The 18,404-nt window shown below is 43.5% G+C and overlaps 2 protein-coding genes across 3 annotated transcripts; one reads left to right on the plus strand and one right to left on the minus strand.

Annotated features, from left to right (window-relative positions):
* Window positions 1-2,445: 2,445 nt before the first annotated feature.
* Window positions 2,446-3,640, plus strand: clec3ba (C-type lectin domain family 3, member Ba). Its single transcript, XM_015975933.3, has 3 exons — window positions 2,446-2,666; window positions 2,736-2,834; window positions 2,921-3,640. Exons 1-3 carry the CDS (start codon window positions 2,567-2,569, stop codon window positions 3,319-3,321), a joined length of 600 nt encoding a protein of 199 aa, XP_015831419.3. The 5' UTR covers window positions 2,446-2,566; the 3' UTR covers window positions 3,322-3,640.
* Window positions 3,641-5,102: 1,462 nt separating this feature from the next.
* Window positions 5,103-18,227, minus strand: LOC107396296 (CUB domain-containing protein 1). 2 transcript variants are annotated; one of them, XM_015975928.3, is made up of 9 exons: window positions 17,882-18,227; window positions 16,340-16,552; window positions 15,905-16,258; window positions 15,475-15,831; window positions 11,529-11,720; window positions 10,668-11,039; window positions 10,225-10,548; window positions 10,057-10,144; window positions 5,103-6,084 (listed from the first exon to the last, which is right to left on the minus strand). In XM_015975928.3, exons 1-9 carry the CDS (start codon window positions 17,949-17,951, stop codon window positions 5,691-5,693), a joined length of 2,364 nt encoding a protein of 787 aa, XP_015831414.3. In that variant the 5' UTR covers window positions 17,952-18,227; the 3' UTR covers window positions 5,103-5,690. The 2 variants fall into 2 exon arrangements, with proteins under 2 accessions (XP_015831414.3, XP_015831413.3); XM_015975927.3 differs by having other exon boundaries at window positions 10,225-10,581.
* Window positions 18,228-18,404: the final 177 nt, after the last annotated feature.

Below are 18,404 nucleotides of genomic sequence, written 5' to 3' on the forward strand. Positions count from 1 at the left end.
AGGTCCTGTCCCAGGTGGAAGAGTTTAAGTTCCTCAGGGTCTTGTTTACAAATGGTGAAGAGAGCTGTGCTGGATGGCAAGGCTCCCCGGTTGATCTACGTTCCCACCCTCACCTGTGGTCACAAGCTTTGGGTATTGAAGTATTGCCCTTCGAAATCACTTAGGTCAGCAGAAAAACACCAACTGGTACAACCCAGAGCCCGCTCCAAGCACGAGAGTCTGCCTTTAGCGGCTACGTGGTCCGTCTCTGGAACTCTCTTCCGACAGACATTAAGACCTCTCCCACCATTTCCATTTTAAATGCAGATTAAAAACCAAACTTTTTTATGATGCCTTCCATTAACCTATCAGTGGTCTACTAGGTTTTATCTATGTTGTTAAATGTATTCTATACATGTTTGGTATGTGCTGCTTAACTGTTGTAGTATAATTTTTACTGAATATGCTTTTATTTTTGTGTAATATGTTCCGTATCAATACTCCTTGATTTTATTATACCTAACATGACGTGACATTTAAATCTGCGATTGTTTTAACTATGTGAAGCACATTTGGCTAACATTTTGTGTATGAAATGGGCTATATAATAAACTTGACTTGACTAGTGACCGGAAGAATGAGATCGCGGACACAAGCGGCCAAAATGAGTTTTCTCTGTAAGGTGTCTGGTCTCCCTTACAGATGAGGTGATAAGATCAACCATCCCGGAGGGGCTGGGAGTAGAGCCGCTTCTCCTCGACATCGAGAGGAGCCAGCAGAGTTTTAAGAATAGGCTCAAGACCCACCTTTTTAGCTTAGCTTTTAACTGATCACTACTTATCTATAAATACATATTCATCTCTTTTATTATTTTTATCATTTTATCTACATCTTAGTGTTTTTACATGATTATGTTTTCTTTTACTATCTTTATAATCACTTTTTATCAGTTACTTTTTATCATTATTAGCTTTTATTATTTTATATGTTATATATCTTAAATCCTCCAGTGTTTCCCCTGCGGAGCCCTCTGCCTTGGGGCCGGTGGTCAGGGGCGGCGGCGGCCGGGGCGCTCCTCGGGTAGTGCCCGGGCACTGGTGGGGGTTTCTGCCCTACGCCACTGGGCGTCATGGGCCGGTGTCTTGGCTGCTGCCGTGGATCTGTTGCTGCCAGGGCAGATGGCTCCGCTGATGATGTGTCGTTCTTTACCTGACCCATCTGAACTCAGCCTATTGTTTCCTCTGGTGTTCACGAGTGTGTGTGTGTGCGTGTGTGTGTGCATGGACGAGTGTGCGGGTGATTGTATGTCCACTTTGGAAGTTGGGTGCGGGAGGGGAACTGTAATTTTTAATTGTTTTATACTTGGGGAGGGGGGCTGGGATGGGAATGTGTGATCTATGGGGCCATTTTAATCTGTAAAGCACTTTGAGTTGCATTTTTTGTATGAAAAGTGCTATATAAATAAAGTTGATTTGATTTGATTTGATTTGAGCAGAGGTGGCTCGGGCATCTGGTTAGGATGCCTTCTGGACACTTCCCTGGTGAGGTGTTCTGGGAACGTCCAAGTGGGAGGAGATTCAAAGGAAGAGCCAGCCAGGACATGCTGGAGGGACTCTGGCATGTGAATGCCTTATGATTCCCCCGAAGCAGCTGGCTCAAGCTGGACCTTTCTGCTTCGGCTGCTGATGCCAGATATGCGGAGGAAAATGAAAGGGTGGATGTAGTATTCTTCTCATCCAAGGAGTTTATTATCCTAAAGATTTCATTTGGGTCTTTGACGTTCTGATTGTTGAAAACCAAGACTTTTTTCCTGGTTAACATTAGTTAGGTGAAGAATGAAGAAGGTTGGTGGTCTTAATTCTCTACTATTTGCATTGAACCTTTACAGGACAAGCTGGGTCAAAGCATCTTCAGCAGTAAAGCACGGAAGTGGAAGTGTGGTGACAAGAATCACCACACTGACTTTTATGATTTCTATGGAAAAAGTGAAGCTAGAATGTTTGATCACCTGTTGGTGAGGCTTTGGGCTGCATCACTTTGATGCAAATGTCTGTGTTTAGACCTTTTCACTGGTTGCAGAGGCTTTTGGTTACAGAGCACAAACACAGCGTTGATTGCACAAGATTAAGCCACGTGTTTGCTGGCATCTTCTCCAGCTCACTGAAGAGATCCAGATGTGAAGTCACCCCTCTGCCTTCAGGACAATCACAGCAGGCACACCATTTTATCTGGAGCTCCACAAGAAACAGGGAAAACATATTCCAATAATTTCTCTCATTCGTGATTATCTGACGTTTTTGTTGTAAGATGACAAAACGAGGCAGCAAATGTTGAGGTTAACACGTCAGTTCAGACCTTTCTGTGATTGATCTGTTACCCACACTTGGGGAATTTAAATCCTACTGGTCTGAACTCTGCCACCTGCTGTTCACCCGTCTCCCAAACGGCTGCAGAACATCTGTAAAACATTTGTTCTCTCTGAGATAAGACTTCCTCGGTGCTTGAAACAAAACCGAGTCTTTCTGCTGCCCAGAGAAGAGTGGAGCTTGTTTCTGGGGCAGGAGCAAAACCTTGTTTACTCTGATGAATGATGGCTGCTGGAGGGCTTTGGATGACCTTTTACCTTCTCCTGCTGGTGCACTGCTCACTCCTACAGAGCTCCACTAAGAAAAAGAATGAAAAGAAAGGTAGGTGAAAATGAGTCGTATTTTTCGTGATGACTGCAGAAAAGTTGCGATATCTGCCTCTTTGAACAGACTCTGTAACCGCGGCTGCTGTGGAAAAACTGCAGAAGCAGATTGATGACATCGTTCAGGAGCTGAACCTGCTGAAGGAGCAGCAGGCCTTGCAGACAAGTAAGATCTCTGCAGATTTCTCTTTGTTGTCCCACAGGATGCAAAGTCTTTTAAACAAGTACCTGTCTTTTCATTTTGCCCTTCAGTTTGTCTGAAAGGCACGAAGATCCTAGGAAAGTGTCTCCTGGCTGATCCAAAGAAGACGACCTTCCATGCAGCCAGCGACGACTGCTTCTCCAAAGGAGGCAGCCTGAGCACTCCTCTGACGTGGGACGAAAACAACCAGCTCTACAGCTACGTGCGCCAGAGTCTCAGCCCAGAGGAGCACATCTGGCTGGGCATCAATGACATGGTGACAGAGGGCCAGTGGGTGGACCATTCGGGCTCCAGCGTGCGCTTCAAGAACTGGGAGACGGAGATCACCCAGCAGCCTGACGGGGGCCACAGCCAGAATTGTGCAGTCCTGTCCACCACGGCCAATGGGAAGTGGTTTGATGAGAGCTGCAGGGTTGAGAGGGCCTCTGTGTGCGAGTTCAACATTGTCTGATGGCTTCAGGTCAACCTTTGACCCCCCACCAGAATGAACATTAACATGATGCATACTTCTTCTATGGATTTTTGAAACTGAGTGCTGGGAATGGGCTTCCATCCTTCTTCTGCTTTTCTTTTTTCACCATCTGCTGCCAAAGTGAAACTAACCCACCTTTTTTTTTTATAAATCATAAAAAAATCTGCATTTAAAATATTCCAAATCATGATCACAGGTGACAGGACGTCTGTGTTCAATGTCTACGATTAATGAGTTCATCAAGCTGTGCTTTTGTGTTTTTTATAGTAAGATGTTAATAAACATTCTTACGTAACGGCTTCATTCTTCATTTGCTTAATCAAAAAGACACATAAATTGGGCGACGGTGGCACAGGAGTTAAGTGCTCGCCCTGTAATCGGAAGGTTGCAGGTTGGAGTCCCGCTCAGTCTGTCGCTGTCGTTGTGTCCTTGGGCAAGACACTTAACCCACCTTGCCTGCTGGTGGTGGTCGGAGGGACCGGTGGCGCCTGTGCTCTGCAGCCTCGCCTCTGTCAGTGCGCCCCAGGGCAGCTGTGGCTACATCGTAGCTCATCACCATCAGTGTGTGAATGGGTGAATGACTGGTTGTGTTGTAAAGCGTCTTGGGGGGTTCCAGGACTCTAGAAGGTGCTATATCAAACACAAGCCATTTACCATTTACCTTTAATCAGGAAAAAGGCAAAAGAAAAAAAATTACATAAGAACTCAAAAATTCAAACACTGGAGAGAAATTTTCACCCTAAAGAAAAAAAGATTTTATGTTTGTAAACACAACAAAACATTGATTGTAAAGGAAGTATGAGTGGAAACACCACATCATGTCCTACGTCACGTTGAGGCGAGAGCTAATCCAAAACGGCATCAGAATGAGTTCCGAGGTAATAATTTCCGGTTTAATGCAGTTTAGTTTGACACGATCAAGCAGATTCACGGTTAGAGATTTATTAACAGGAAATAGAAAATAAAACTTTTTCCATAGCAGCAGGAACGAACTTTAAAGGTGTGGTTCACTGAAAACCCATTTTTAAAATCTTATCGTCTGATTATAATCAGTCACTCTGGGTTTTTCATGCAGGCTGAACATGAAAATAGTCTCCTACACCTATCTCCTGCGCTAGCTTCTGGTAGAAAACAGACGGTGAAACTCTAGGATGTGAAAAGCTTGACAGATCTACGTCACATTGTGAACATTCATGGACTCACCCATCTTGACTCATGACAGGGATGGCTGTTGTTGGTTTGGCGTCCAGGAAACACCAGAGATCATCTTGGCTAGTAGAAGCTAGCTGTTAGCATTAGCAGCTTCACCACACAGCAGAAGCTCCTCCAGGTTTGTGTTATTTGTAGAAATGAAACATCAACACTGCAAGTCAGTGGTAGAGTTGCGTTGACGTTATCCAGTCTGAGGCAAAATGTCAACATATCAGGAAATAAGACTAAAAACCTGTCGTCAGAAGCTCAGCTGTGATGTGGCTCACTTCTAGTTCCTGGAAATGGGGCACTGGTATACCCCCCACCCCCACCCCAGTACAGCTTACAAAGCATTCCTTCTTACTAGAGACCACTGCAAAAGTATTTATTAAATGAGTGTTGAACACCTTTAAACATCTCCCCCTGCTGGCCATTAGTTGAACTGCATCTGTTTAGAAATGTCCTGGCCAAACCTTCAGTCATCAGACAAAAGAAATTAGGAAATAGTTTGAATACCAGAGCTTTCATTCCTGATGATAAATCTTATAAAGAAGATAAAAAAGCATCAGGACTTTGAAATAAGGATTTTATTTAGGTTTGGCCTCCTTGTGGAGTTTTTTTTTTAATAAAAAGCAACTTGGCTCAAAAGTGGAGGTCCCATGTGATGCTTTGTTATGCAGAGTTTCATTCTTAATTGAAAATAAAGTGTTATGTGATCATAACAAATTTTCCAAAAGAAGGAAAATGCACAAACACACACAAAATCCCGTAAGCAGGAACAGATTAGTAATTAGAAATGTCCGAAACAATTTAAGGTTCAAAACTTTAGGACCCTTACATTTTAGCTGTGTAAGGAAATAAAACATGCTGGGAAGATCTTTAACGCAGTGAACCACTTTAGCATGAACAGAAAATACTGTCTGGCTGCAATACCAAAGATAAAAATCCAAACAAAATACAAAACATGAAACTATCTTAACCATGTTGAAAAGTAAGTAAAACAGAAACAGGTTCACGTATAAATATCTTTGGTCAGGTATGAATGGTGTTCTGAAAAAGCTCCTCCCCAAAAAGTCTCTTTCTAACAAGCATCCATCACACAGACACCAGAGAATAAAACCCACAAAGTTCAAGGTCTAGTGGAAATCCCTCCGGATTCAAACGACACCCCTCCTTTGAGATCCGGACTGGTAGATCTCGTTGTCCACCAGGGCGTGGGTGTGGCCTGGAGGCTGATCGGGGAGTGGGCGATCTTGCACAGATGAGAACCGAGATGACACGTTTTCACTACTGCTGTCCTTTGAGCCCAGAGGCTTTTGAGCGTCAACATGTCTGGTGAAGGTTTGAAGTGTGTCGCTTTCTTTGTACAGGCCCATTTTCTTTCCTTTTTCCAGAAGGTGATAGTAAACTAGTGAGTCGTCAATGGAGGCGTAGGTATGGGAATCGCTGTCCGGGCAGGTGTCAGAGAGTCCGTTGTGTTGCTGCCGGAAGTTGGTGTCGCCTGAATTGTAGACAGCAACTGCAGGATTGGATTCCTTCTTCTTCTTCTTCCTTTTTGGCCAAAAAGACAAAATGGTAAATAACCTGTATTTGTATGGCGCCTTCTTAGGGTTCTACAACCCCCCAAGGCACTTCACAACACAATCATTCACTCATTCATACACTGGTGGGGATGAGCTACAATGTAGCTACAGCTGCCCTGGGGTGCACTGACAGAGGCGAGGCCTGCCGAGCACTAAAGCCATCGGCCCCTCCGACTGCCACCAGCAGGCAAGGCAAGTTAAGTGCCTTGCCCAAGGACACAACAGCAGCATTCTCTGGTTGGAGCTAGGGTTGAACCTGCAACCTTCGGATTACTGGACAACCCACGCTACCTCCTGTCCTGAGCTACCAGGTTATCATGCTATTCATTCATTCATTCATAGAGTGCCTTCCTGCTGCCAACCAAAGTAGCCCAAAGCGCTGAACACAGCAGTGTAAAAACAAGCATTAAAATAATAAGGGATACATCAGGAGTAAAAAGTACTATACATGAATTCATGTTAAGTACCCAAACAATTAAATCATAGATGAAAATCTTTATTTAGCTAAAAACTACATGCAAACAAAGACTAAAAACCAGACACATCAGTTAAAACAATCAGATCAGAGGCCTAACGGAGTGCTGTGAGTCTGTATGCATTTTATATTTTGCTTTAAAAGCCCCAAGTGTAGTTGTGAGTCCTAATTCCAGTGGAAGGCCATTCCACAATTTTGGGGCAAAAGGCACAAAAACGCTTCATCTTCGCGACTAGTCATGATCAGCAGTGGCTCAGGCTCATGATCAGGAAAGGAATTTCTTGTAGCTTGTTGCGAAACACTTGCTGAATAATAGTGTTTAAATGTGTACTAGGAAGTGTTTTCTTACCATTGGTAACTACTTTTTGAGTCTGTATATCACATGAAACTTAGTTGCGCCCTAATGACCAAATAGCATGATAAGTTGGACAAACACAACTCCATTATAAAGTCCCACAATGAAAAGACGGGCTTTCCCCGCCCACTTGGCCAGGACATGAATATTAATTGAGCTGCATGCTGATTGGTCAGTTTACCTCTATAGCTCGAAGCTAGTAGGTGTGCGCGTGCGTGTGTGCGTGTGTGCGCGCGCCAAGCAACAGGATAAGGACTGCAAGCTGTGACACTATCGGGCATTATTGAACATCTAAAAATTCCCAGCACATCCTAATAAGCGTTTTGCAGTCAGCATTACCACGACCAGCGTTTATATATTGCTGACAATGAAGTGGGTTGAGGCCAGAGGTCGCACTGCCTTCCATAACTACAGTATGTTAAACGGACTGTATTTGATATAGCACCTTCTAGAGACCTAGATCCCCCTCAAAGTGCTTTACAAAACAACCAGTCATTCACTCATGCACACACACATTTACACCACGATGGTGACGAGCCGAGCCACATGGTAGCACAGCTACCCTGGGGCGCACTGACAGAGGTGAGGCAAAGCACTGGTGCCACTCTACCCTCTGACCACCACCAGTGTGCAATGTGGGTTAAGTGTCTTGCCCAAGGACACAACAGCAGCAATCTATGCCAGGAGTCAGATTCCCTCTGATTGCTGGACAACCCGCCCTACCTCCTGATTAACTGCTGCTCCACAGAAGGTGCGGTAAGGTTCATGACTCGGGAGGCACCAGTGGGCCGTGGTTCCACTGGAGCGTGTTTGTGGCCTATGATAAAGGCGCTGTGAGCTCCAGCTCTTCAGCGTGCTGTCAAAAGCAAGATGGTTGAGAATGGTGTCCCAGAGTGAGATAAGACGAAGATGCAATAATATCATTGTTACTGGTTGATGTTTAAAATGTCTGCTCAGCTGCACGAGACAAGGGTGTTGATTTCAATCTTTCAAAATGACAGAGCCTTTAGATTTTTGTCAATGTTGAAAAACACTGGTCAAATACAGAAAATATCTGGTTAGCGCAACCTCCGGTAGGGACACCCGAATGTGAGGGTGTGTGTCTAAGCTTATGACGTGTTGAAACAGCTTTTCTCAGAATTACATTAAATTAGTCTCCGAGAACAAAGTAAGGAACCTTGGTGTTATCTTTGACCAGGACATGTAATCTAAATCCCACGTCAAACAGGTTTGTAGGATTTCCTTTTTCCACCTTCGGAATATTGCTAAGATTAGAAGCATCCTTTCCAGAAGTGATGCTGAAAAACTAGTTCATGCATTTATTACATCAAGACTGGATTACTGTAATCCATTACTCTCAGGAAGTCCACAGAATGTAGTTAAAAGTCTTCAGCTTGTCCAAAATGCTGCAGCTAGAGTTCTGATGAGAATTAAAAAGAGAGATCATATCTCTCCTGTCTTAGCTTCCCTACATTGGCTGCCTGTTAAATTCAGAATAGATTTTAAGATCCTTCTTCTCACATATAAAGCTCTTAATAATCAAGCTCCATCATACATCAGTGATCTGATTGTTCCATACGTTCCTAACCGAGCACTTTGCTCTCAGACTGCAGGTTTACTGGTGGTTCCCAGATGATCTAAAAATAGGATGGGAGGCAGATATTTTAGTTATCAGGCTCCTCTCCTGTGGAACCAGCTCCCAGCTTTAGTCCGTGAGGCCGACACCTTGTCTACTTTTAAGAATAGGCTTAAAACATTTTTATTTGATGGGGCCTATGGTTAAACTCTGATGTTAGCCCAGATCTGGACAAGTGGGGGAGTAGAGGGAGGTGGAGTGTACAGTCGGTAAAGACGACTCTCCCATGCCCTGCCTCCAACATGCCTACATCTAAAAGGCTAGGTTATCCAGAGTTATCTCTGTAGTTATGCTGCTATAGGCTTAGACTGCTGGAGGACACACTGACCACTTTCCACACTCGACTACTTTCTTCTACAATCTGCTCTTTAACTGTAATATTTCCTGCAATTTCAGTTGTTAACTTTATTTTCTCTCTGTGTTTTTCTCCCCAGAAGAAGCTACAGCGATGTTCTGCTGAGCTGTGGTGGCCTCATAGAGGGGGCCATCGGCTAGCACACTGCTGCTAACCACTAAAACATTCTCCCTCTCCTGATAAGTCAGAGGGACTGGTGGCGCCTGTGCTCGGCAGCCTCGCCTCTGTCAGTGCGCCCCAGGGCAGCTGTGGCTACATTGCAGCTCATCCCCACCAGTGTGTGAATGGGTGAATGACTGATTGGGGGTTCCAGGACTCTAGAAGGCGCTATATCAAATACAGGCCATTTACCATTTACCATAATAACTTTTTGCTTTCCTTGACATTGAATGTGCTACCACTACATTGCTCTCTGTGTGTGTGTGTGTGTGTGTGTGTGTGTGTGTGTGTGTGTGTGTGTGTGTGTGTGTGTGTGTGTGTGTGTGTGTGTGTGTGTGTGTGTGTGTGTGTGTGTGTGTGTGTGTGTGTGTGTGTGTGTGTGTGTGTGTGTGTGTGTGTGTGTGTGTGTGTGTGTGTGTGTGTGTGTGTGTGTGTGTGTGTGTGTGTGTGTGTGTGTGTGTGTGTGTGTGTGTGTGTGTGTGTGTGTGTGTGTGTGTGTGTGTGTGTGTGTGTGTGTGTGTGTGTGTGTGTGTGTGTGTGTGTGTGTGTGTGTGTGTGTGTGTGTGTGTGTGTGTGTGTGTGTGTGTGTGTGTGTACTGAGTCAGGATTCTCTGGAGGTTTCTTCCAGTTAAAAGGGAGTTTTCCTCTCCACTGTCGCTAAATGCTTGCTCAGTATGAGGATTGCTGTAAAGACTCTGACACAAGTCAGTGACTCGATGCAATTTGCTGGGTTCCTTATATAGGAAACGTTTTCCTGACTGGCTTAATGAACTGAACTGTAGTGGAATGTTTACTGTGTGAAGGTCCTTGAGACGACTCTTGTTGTGATTCGGCGCTTTATAAATAAACTTGAATTGAATGAACCATTTCTCTACGGCCATTACAACATCACTAATTTACATAGAAAAGTCGGTCAAAGACGACGCTTCAATAAAAGAACCAACACTGAGCACAACTCACCTAACAATCTGGCAAATTACCACCAGCAAGATGATAAAAATCACCAGCAGAGCAGCCACAACGGCTAGTATGATAATCAGGTAACGACCTGCAGAGAAAAAAGAGAAACCAGTTCTATCTCAGAGTGCCACATGCAACAAAATTTGTTATAATAAGATGTGCTCTTACTTATGCTCTTCTGCAGGGTGATCTGGGTCACTACTCTAAAGTCTTTAGAGTTTACCATGCAGTTGGACATGTTCAGGTAGAAGCTCTCAGAGACAGTGATCTGGTTGTCAGCAACCTCTTCCTCCGTGCGGCTGTAGTCCTCCTCGGGGCTGTTGAACCTCTGCACACTGATGCTGGTGTGGCCGTTTGTGCACTCCGGCTGGTCCAGGGTGGGGAACATCAGCTGTGCGTCCATTTTTGAGGGAAATGAAACAATCCAGGAGACGGTGGAGTAAGATTTCATGCCTGCTGGCCAACCAGGGGTGCCCACTAGGAAGGTGGTGTCTTTCGATGGAGAAACATAGAATATGTAGTTTTCTGAATGCCAGGACAGAAAAGAATGTTACATTTTACTATAAAACATCCTTGTTTTGTTTAGTCGTTCAGCAGAAGCTCATAGTTACCTGATAAAGATTTTTCAAAACTTATTTGTAAGACTGGCTGGTAATTTGTCCTCAGCTCTTCACCCGGTGTGGTGGACATCAGAGTAACGACCACCTTACTGTGGACGAGGACTTTCTTTATGGCTCCCTGGTGGCAGAAGTGTCCAACATTGGATCCACCTTCTTCGTCTACTTTGATGACGAGGCTGTCGTTACAAGGCTGTTTAGGCAGGGCCTGACTCAGAGGCCCAGCAGGTGAGAACAGAGCCACGGCGCCGTTCGGACTGGGAATGAGAGTCCAGGTGACGCTGGTCAGAGGGGAGGGGAGGCAGGGCGGCAGTTTAGGCACAAACAGATCCACTTCCTTCCCAGAACAGTTGGAAACACTGCAGTCTGGTGGAAACAAAGATGCGTGAAAGAGAAAGATTTGTTTTTATAAGCTGAGCTACAATGCCTGAACAGACACAAAGTCAACCTGGATTCTGCTAAGCAAATAGGCACGAGCCTCCAATTTAGGAAATGAAGGAAATGTGTACAGTGAAAGCACAAAACAAAGAATGTTTGTGTTTACGATGCATGCAAGCACGCACAAACACACACTAAACAGGATCATGAGGTCAATAATGAATGAAAGTTTATATTCTTGTTACAAGTAATTGTATTAAAGCTGTAAAGACCAGATTCTTCATCTAAGATGTGGATTTTGTAACATTTTAGGCTGTTTGAATAAAAACGAACCTCCATGTATCTGCTGTTGGACAATCACTAAGTACTGCTAGTGAAGTCAGGTGACTTGATTTGTTCTACGCCCGTTCGGGTGATGAGCATGAAATCCACATGGGATAAGATCTCAATAAAGATTGATTTGAAATCCGCATTTACCCACGACTCCATCTGCCGTGACTTGAACGTCTTCAGGGCGGCAGCCTTGGAAAAGCAGCTCCGCTTTAGATGTGACCGTCACGTTCCTCATTGACACCGAGTTCATCTGGATCGTGCAACGAGGGTCCGGGCTCACGTTGATAACGTGGAGAGAAAGCTTCGGGTCTTCATGGAGATCCACATTACACAGTACTAAAGGGAAACCAGACATATAAATATGTAACGTCCAGCAATGGTCAGTTTTCACCTACAGATTGACCTACATGCCACCAATAATCTGCAGACATGAATTCCATTCTCTAAAGTGGATTTTACATCCTAGCTTCCAACAAACCCAGAAGGATACTGCAGCCCTGTTGACATTTCAGGAGGAACAAGATGTCAGGCTGTGTTCCCAAACAAAGCCTTCTTTTGATAACACCGCAGGATTGTTCACTCTCTGAATGAAGTGACTATTTTCAGCTCATATGAGTTAATCAATCGTGAAATGAAATGAACGAAGGTTATATGAATGATAATAATGTTTTGATTAATCTGTGCTTAAATTATTAAGGTTGATTAATCTGTGCTTAAATTAATAAGGTTGATTAATCTGAACATCTTAGGTGTGTTCTTGCTGTGTCGTGGTTCTAATTCCATGCTTTCGTTCTTTTTAAACACAGAAACAGTTTTGTTTACCTGTTTTGTAGCTACAGTTTGGCGAAACTGTAGCTACAAAACAGGTAAACAAAACTGTTTCTGTGTTTAAAAAGAACGAAAGCATGGAATTTGATTAATCTGTGTTTGAATTACTGAAGTTTGAAATGAATGTTATTACATAGAAAGATTTATATGTGATGACCAGTAATGTTATGACAGGTGAATCATTATCTACACTCAGACACAAGGTTCATTAGAGATAAATTAAAGTTAAGTTAAACGTCATGACACATAGATATTTTCTTAGCCACAAATCAGAGCATCCTGTATCTGAAAGAAGGCGTGTTTTCTGAGGTTTGTTGTTAACACCCCTTAAAATGGCACGTCCCGGTTGGCCAAGAAATCATGTTTATGTTTACGTTTATGTTTATTTATTTGGCAGGCGCTTTTATCCAAAGTAACTTACAATTTATAACCTATAGGGCATGCTGTGATCTGTGGGGGAAACCTGAGTACCCGGAGGAAACCCACGCATGCATGGGGAGAACACGCAACTCCACGCAGAAAGGCCGCAGCCGAGTTTCAAACCTGCAACCTTCGTGCTGCGAGGCAACAGTGCTAACCACTGTGCCACCATGCAGCCATATGAGAATCATATGAGAATATTAAAACAGAGCTCACTTAAGGATGAGTCAGTTCTAGAGAAAGCTACGGACAGGCCAACCGTAGCGAACCTCTTTAACCCAGAGCATTTTTGACAAGCGGTGAAAAACCCTGCTACATGCTGAAGCTGACACAGCAAACAGTTCCTGCAGCTATTCAGAAACAGCTGTTCTAGACGCAAACAATTTGTGATCCGGGAGACGACTCTGGACCGACCTGGTCTTTTCTACGAACTTCGGTACCTTGGGGTCACCCGACCCCCAGATAGTTGGGATCCGAAAGGGAGTCTCCTCAGGGGTACGTAGAACACAACATGATTGCGTCTGATGCCGTTTTGATAAGAACCACCTTCATAACTTAATGCAGACCAAATTCTTTTTCACACCCAGAACTCAATCCTTCTAGATACAAGTTTTTGATGAACACACACCATTCCATCACATCCCATCCCATCCTCTTAGATTAAACATCCAAAGACCAAGCAAGTTGATATTCTATATTTATATAGAAAATCACATGTTATTGGTCATAAGTAAAGGTAATACAGTTGTGGTCAGAAGTTTACATACACTTGTAAAAAATATAATATAATGGCTCTACTGAGTGTCCCGTTATTTATAAAACTCAGATTTTTCTCTGATAGAGTGATTGGAACAGATACTTCTTTGTCACAAAAAACATTCATGAAGTTTGGTTCTTTAATGTCTTTATTATGGGTTAACAGAGAAAAGTGATCACATTTGCTGGGTCACAAATATACATACAGCAACAAGAACTAGCAATTTTGGTGACTTAGAAACGTGTCAGTGAACGGAGCTTCATAGCATGGCCTCTTAACTTCTTGTGAGTTATGAGTGACTACAGCGGGTGACTTCTCTTAGGCCAGGTAAATAGGGCTCATTGGATACAAACGCCCACAAACGCTACAATGGGAAAGTCAAAGGAGCTCAGCATGGATCTGAAAAAGCGAATTATTGACTTGAACAAGTCAGGAAAGTCACTTGGGGCCATTTCAAAGCAGCTGCAGGTCCCAAGAGCAACAGTGCAAACAATTGTTTGTAAGTATAAGGTGCATGGCACTGTTTCATCACTGCCAAGATCAGGAAGAAAACGCAAGCTATCACCTGCTGCTGAGAGAAAATTGGTCAGGAGGGTAAAGAGTGAACCAAGAATCACCAAAAAGCAGATCTGCCAAGAATTAGAAGCTGCTGGAACACAGGTGTCATTGTCCACAGTCAAACGTGTTTTGCATCTCCGTGGACTGAGAGGCTGCCATGCAAGAAGGAAGCCCTTGCTCCAAAAGCGGCACCTTAAGGCTCGACTGAAGTTTGCTGCTGATCACATGGACAAAGATAAGACCTTCTGGAGGAAAGTTCTGTGGTCAGACGAAACAAAAATCGAGCTTTTTGGCCACAATGCCCAGCAATATGTTTGGAGGAGAAAAGGTGAGGCCTTTAACCCCAAGAACACCATGCCTACAGTCAAGCATGGTGGTGGGAATATTATGCTGTGGGGCTGTTTTGCTGCCAATGGAACTGGTGCTTTACAGAGAGTAAATGGGATAATGAAGAAGGAGGATTACCTTCACATTCTTCAACATAACCTAAAATCATCAGCACGAAGGTTGGGTCTTGGGTGCAGTTGGGTGTTCCAACAGGACAATGACCCCAAACACACATCAAAAGTGGTAAAGGAATGGCTAAATCAGGCTAGAATAAGGGTTTTAGAATGGCCTTCCCAAAGTCCTGACTTAAATCCCATTGAAAACATGTGGACAGTGCTGAAGAAACAAGTCCATGTCAGAAAGCCATCAAATTTAACTGAACTTCACCAATTCTGTCAAGAGGAGTGGTCAAAGATTCAACCAGAAGCTTGTGGATGGCTACCAAAAGCGCCTAATTGAAGTGAAAATGGCTAAGGGACATGTAACCAAATATTAGCACTGCTGTATGTATATTTGTGACCCAGCAAATGTGATCACTTTTCTCTGTTAACCCATAATAAAGACATTAAAGAACCGAACTTCATGAATGTTTTTTGTGACAAAGAAGTATCTGTTCCAATCACTCTATCAGAGAAAAATCTGAGTTTTAGAAATAATGGGACACTCAGTAGAGCCATTATATTATATTTTTTACAAGTGTATGTAAACTTCTGACCACAACTGTATATTAAGCTTAAAAGTAACAACATTTACCCTCTACAAATAAATAAGATACACACCATTTTAAACACCCGCCTCTGCTGACATAGTCATTCCTGTAAAACGCGTCCCTGCTGTCAGAGATGAGGCAACTCCTGAGTTTCCCTGAGACCCAGAGGCCCGGTCTCCACATCACAATTACTCATCCATGCCGTCAAAAACCAGGGAACATTCGGTTTTCACCCTCCATGATGAAACTGCTACCTGGTTGTAATTCCTAAACTTGGAAGGGAGGGCATTCTTAGGCTTCACTCTGGTTACAGAAGTCCAAGAACACTTCTAGACTGTACGTTTTGGTTTTAAAACACTAAAATTGTTTTTATTTTTTTTTTCAAACAAAACAAATTTAGTGAGGAGATTAGGATAAATCTGAGGCACCTTCCTTACTTCCTCTCAAAGGGAACAACCTACAGTCCTCACAGGTAAAAGTACAGAACGCACCTTGATCACTTGACACAGACACCATGACGTTCAGGGTGAGTCCAGAACTCGAAAGCGTTTCGTCCATCTCACAGTTCCTCAGAACCATCGAGAAGCTGCCTGGAATCTTGCCTGGCTGGGGTTCGTCCAGCCTGTAAACCAACCCTGCTCTCCGTAAAAACGTGTACTCCACCGCTGCCGTCTTCCTCACACACTTTGGCTGTGTGACGCTGTGTAACGTAACGGCAGTTGTGTGTTTGGCTGGAACCATAAAGGACCACTCCATTACGTCGTCACTGGAGAAACTGTTGGGGTAGTTTGGTGAGAGCAGCTCGGACGACGAGTTCCCGATGGGCAGAGTGAGTGAAACTTTGGTTGCTAGGAGAGAAAAGTGAACCTGTAACATTGGAAGATGCATAAAGAAAGACATTTTGTATATAATATAACTTACAGCTGATTATCTCTCCCACAAACAAACTGAAATTGTCTTGTTGCACTCTCTGGCCGGCTGGGACGTCCAGGGAAAATATGCCCAGATTCAGGAACTGAGCCCTGCTGATGGGACCGAATCTGCAGAACTTCCCTACCAGAACATTTGGTGCTGACCAGAGGGTGTAGGTGTGATGATCGGGACACGATACTGATGGATGGATCTGTCTCAGGCCCGTCGCGTTGAAGTCGAACCCGAACGACGGTGTTAAAGTAGCATTTACGGTCCAGGTGAACCTGCGTTGAAAATCCAATAAACTTTGTGAACCAGAGTCCTTCTGGATGATGAGACCACTAAACGAACTTGTCTTCATTTCTAAAGAAACAAAAAAAAAAGTTTCACTTTTTACATCAACATGGAGTAATAAGCCTGTAGATGCTTGTTCTTTACTTGTACCTATGTACTGGAGGATTTCCACACTGAACACCCCCTGAGGTTTAGGACAGGTGAAGGTCACAGACACGGGGATGGGTCTGGTTAACAGCAGAGAGGTGCTACACAGCTGAGAGCTACCTGAACCTGTGCAAACCTGACAGCCTTGATTCTGAGCGCTGCTGCTGATGTTGATGGTGGTGTTGGGGTCAGGTGTTACCGTTAACATCTGGACTCCTGGAAAAACACAAACATCAATCAACTTGACTTTAGAATCAATAGAAATGCATCAGAAAACACAGTTGGTCCAACTCAGAGGTCTGCAACCCTCAGCTCTGGAGCCACAAGCAGCCCTTTGGTCCGTCCACCACGGCTCTTAAAGGGAAACTGTGGCGTTTTGGCTTGCTTTTAGCACCCCCTAGAGTCCATTTTAACTCACTGTCATAAAACTGAATTCATGAAACTGAAACTTTCCTCCTTGCTGTGTGTTTGTCTTTTAAACACCTTAATCTAACAGCTGAAATGTCTCCTCAGTCTTAATTAGTTTCTCCATGAGTGATTCATCGCTTAATCAAACAAATCATCTGTGTTCATCATCTAAAACATACAGGAAACGTGCTGGAGGTAGACCCCAGCAGCATGTCAGCTCCACTTTACTAGTCCAAACAGGGACCCCGCCAACACTCTGAAGTTGCAAATGCGGCATTCTGGCCGACGGGTCTGAGTGACATTTGATTAACCTTTTAAAGGGTCATTTTAGCACATACTGGCTCAAAAAAGATTCAAAAATATGAAAAAGCAGCATAACTTTAACATTATTTGTGTTTTACAATATATAAAAAATGCAGATTAGCGACTTTAAATTTTTTTTATATTGCTTTATTTATTATTTATAACATTGCAGGGGGGGCTGGTGCCTTACTCCAGCAGTCAATGGGCAATCAGGCAGGGTATTATATTTTATTATAACCTTATAATAGAAATAAACAGTTTTATATTTCAAAATTGACAACAAATCTCCTAAATTAATATTTACCCAAGAGGAATTAGTTTCTGTTTTAGTCTCACAGTTCAGACTTTTTTATGAGAATACTCACATTATTCTCAGGTTTTCCATTGACCCTAATCCTCTTAGATGTGTCTAAAAAATTAAAAGTCATCTTTTTTATAAGGTCCCAGCAATGTGTGGGTCTGGGGTGGGTCCAGAGGACGAATAGCTCTTTGGGTTGGAAAGGTTCCAGACCGTCTGTAAAAATAAGGACGAAAATCCCTATAAAACCCGAAACTCCACCTGGATTATTTTAAATTTTCATATGTCTCTTAGGGAATATTCTGTTTGGTGCTAAAAAGTAATGTATTTGGTATGACCCACTGATGTTTGCTGGAGCAGCAACAGGAAGCAGCTGAGCTCAGCAACACCAAAGCCCTGCTGCCTGGACTCAAACACAATCATCAAGGTGATTAAGTCTGGCACAAAAGGTGTTTGATGAGACTTCCGGGTTAGATAAACAACAGCAGAGTTAGGTTTTTATAGATCAGGCCCATAAACGCCCACCGACTGCTCACCTGAAACCAGGTAGAAGAAGATCGCAGGTAGAATCAGCGCAGAGGCGCTTCCTGGTCTATAAAAGCTCATAATGAGTCTCTGCTCGTGGGTCCTGGAGGATATAAAAACAGGTCAGCGCTTCATATCGGGAAACGGGACTTTCATCCTCCGGGGTATGACCAGAGGCGCGCGCTGGAAGTCCGGTGGTCCGCTTCGCACCAGGTAAGAAAAGGGCGTGGCCGCGGCAGCCATGATGACAGGAAAGCAGCATATCAACACGGAAGTACATCTCGCCACATAAAAGAAAACAAGGTCACGTGACACGTTATAATTATTACCTTCAAACTTATTATTATCAATTTCAAATTCACAACAATAATAATTCAATGGTCGTTTAAAGTGATCAGGATCAAAGTGAAGTTTAAGGTCTTCAGTCTGATAAGATACAAAATAGTTTTTTAGTTTTAAAATGCGGAAAATGTATTTGTGAGCATTTAAATAAATCAGATTAAAGGCAGGCGGCCAATTTCTTATGCCAGGTTA

The sequence above is a fragment of the Nothobranchius furzeri genome, chromosome 5 (assembly GCF_043380555.1).
Source record: "Nothobranchius furzeri strain GRZ-AD chromosome 5, NfurGRZ-RIMD1, whole genome shotgun sequence".
Classification (NCBI taxonomy): domain Eukaryota; kingdom Metazoa; phylum Chordata; class Actinopteri; order Cyprinodontiformes; family Nothobranchiidae; genus Nothobranchius; species Nothobranchius furzeri.

Bases quoted from the DNA above. Each gene is read 5' to 3' on its own strand.
- clec3ba (XM_015975933.3), top strand. From the start codon at position 2,567: ATGATGGCTGCTGGAGGGCTTTGGATGACCTTTTACCTTCTCCTGCTG. The intron at 2,667-2,735 runs GTAGGTGAAAAT...CTCTTTGAACAG, and splicing joins GAAAAAGAATGAAAAGAAAG to ACTCTGTAACCGCGGCTGCT. The intron at 2,835-2,920 runs GTAAGATCTCTG...TTTGCCCTTCAG, and splicing joins GCAGCAGGCCTTGCAGACAA to TTTGTCTGAAAGGCACGAAG.
- LOC107396296 (XM_015975927.3), bottom strand. From the start codon at position 17,951: ATGAGCTTTTATAGACCAGGAAGCGCCTCTGCGCTGATTCTACCTGCG. The intron at 16,259-16,339 runs GTACAAGTAAAG...TTGTTTCTTTAG, and splicing joins GGAAATCCTCCAGTACATAG to AAATGAAGACAAGTTCGTTT. The intron at 11,040-11,528 runs GTAAATGCGGAT...TGTTTCCACCAG, and splicing joins CACGGCAGATGGAGTCGTGG to ACTGCAGTGTTTCCAACTGT.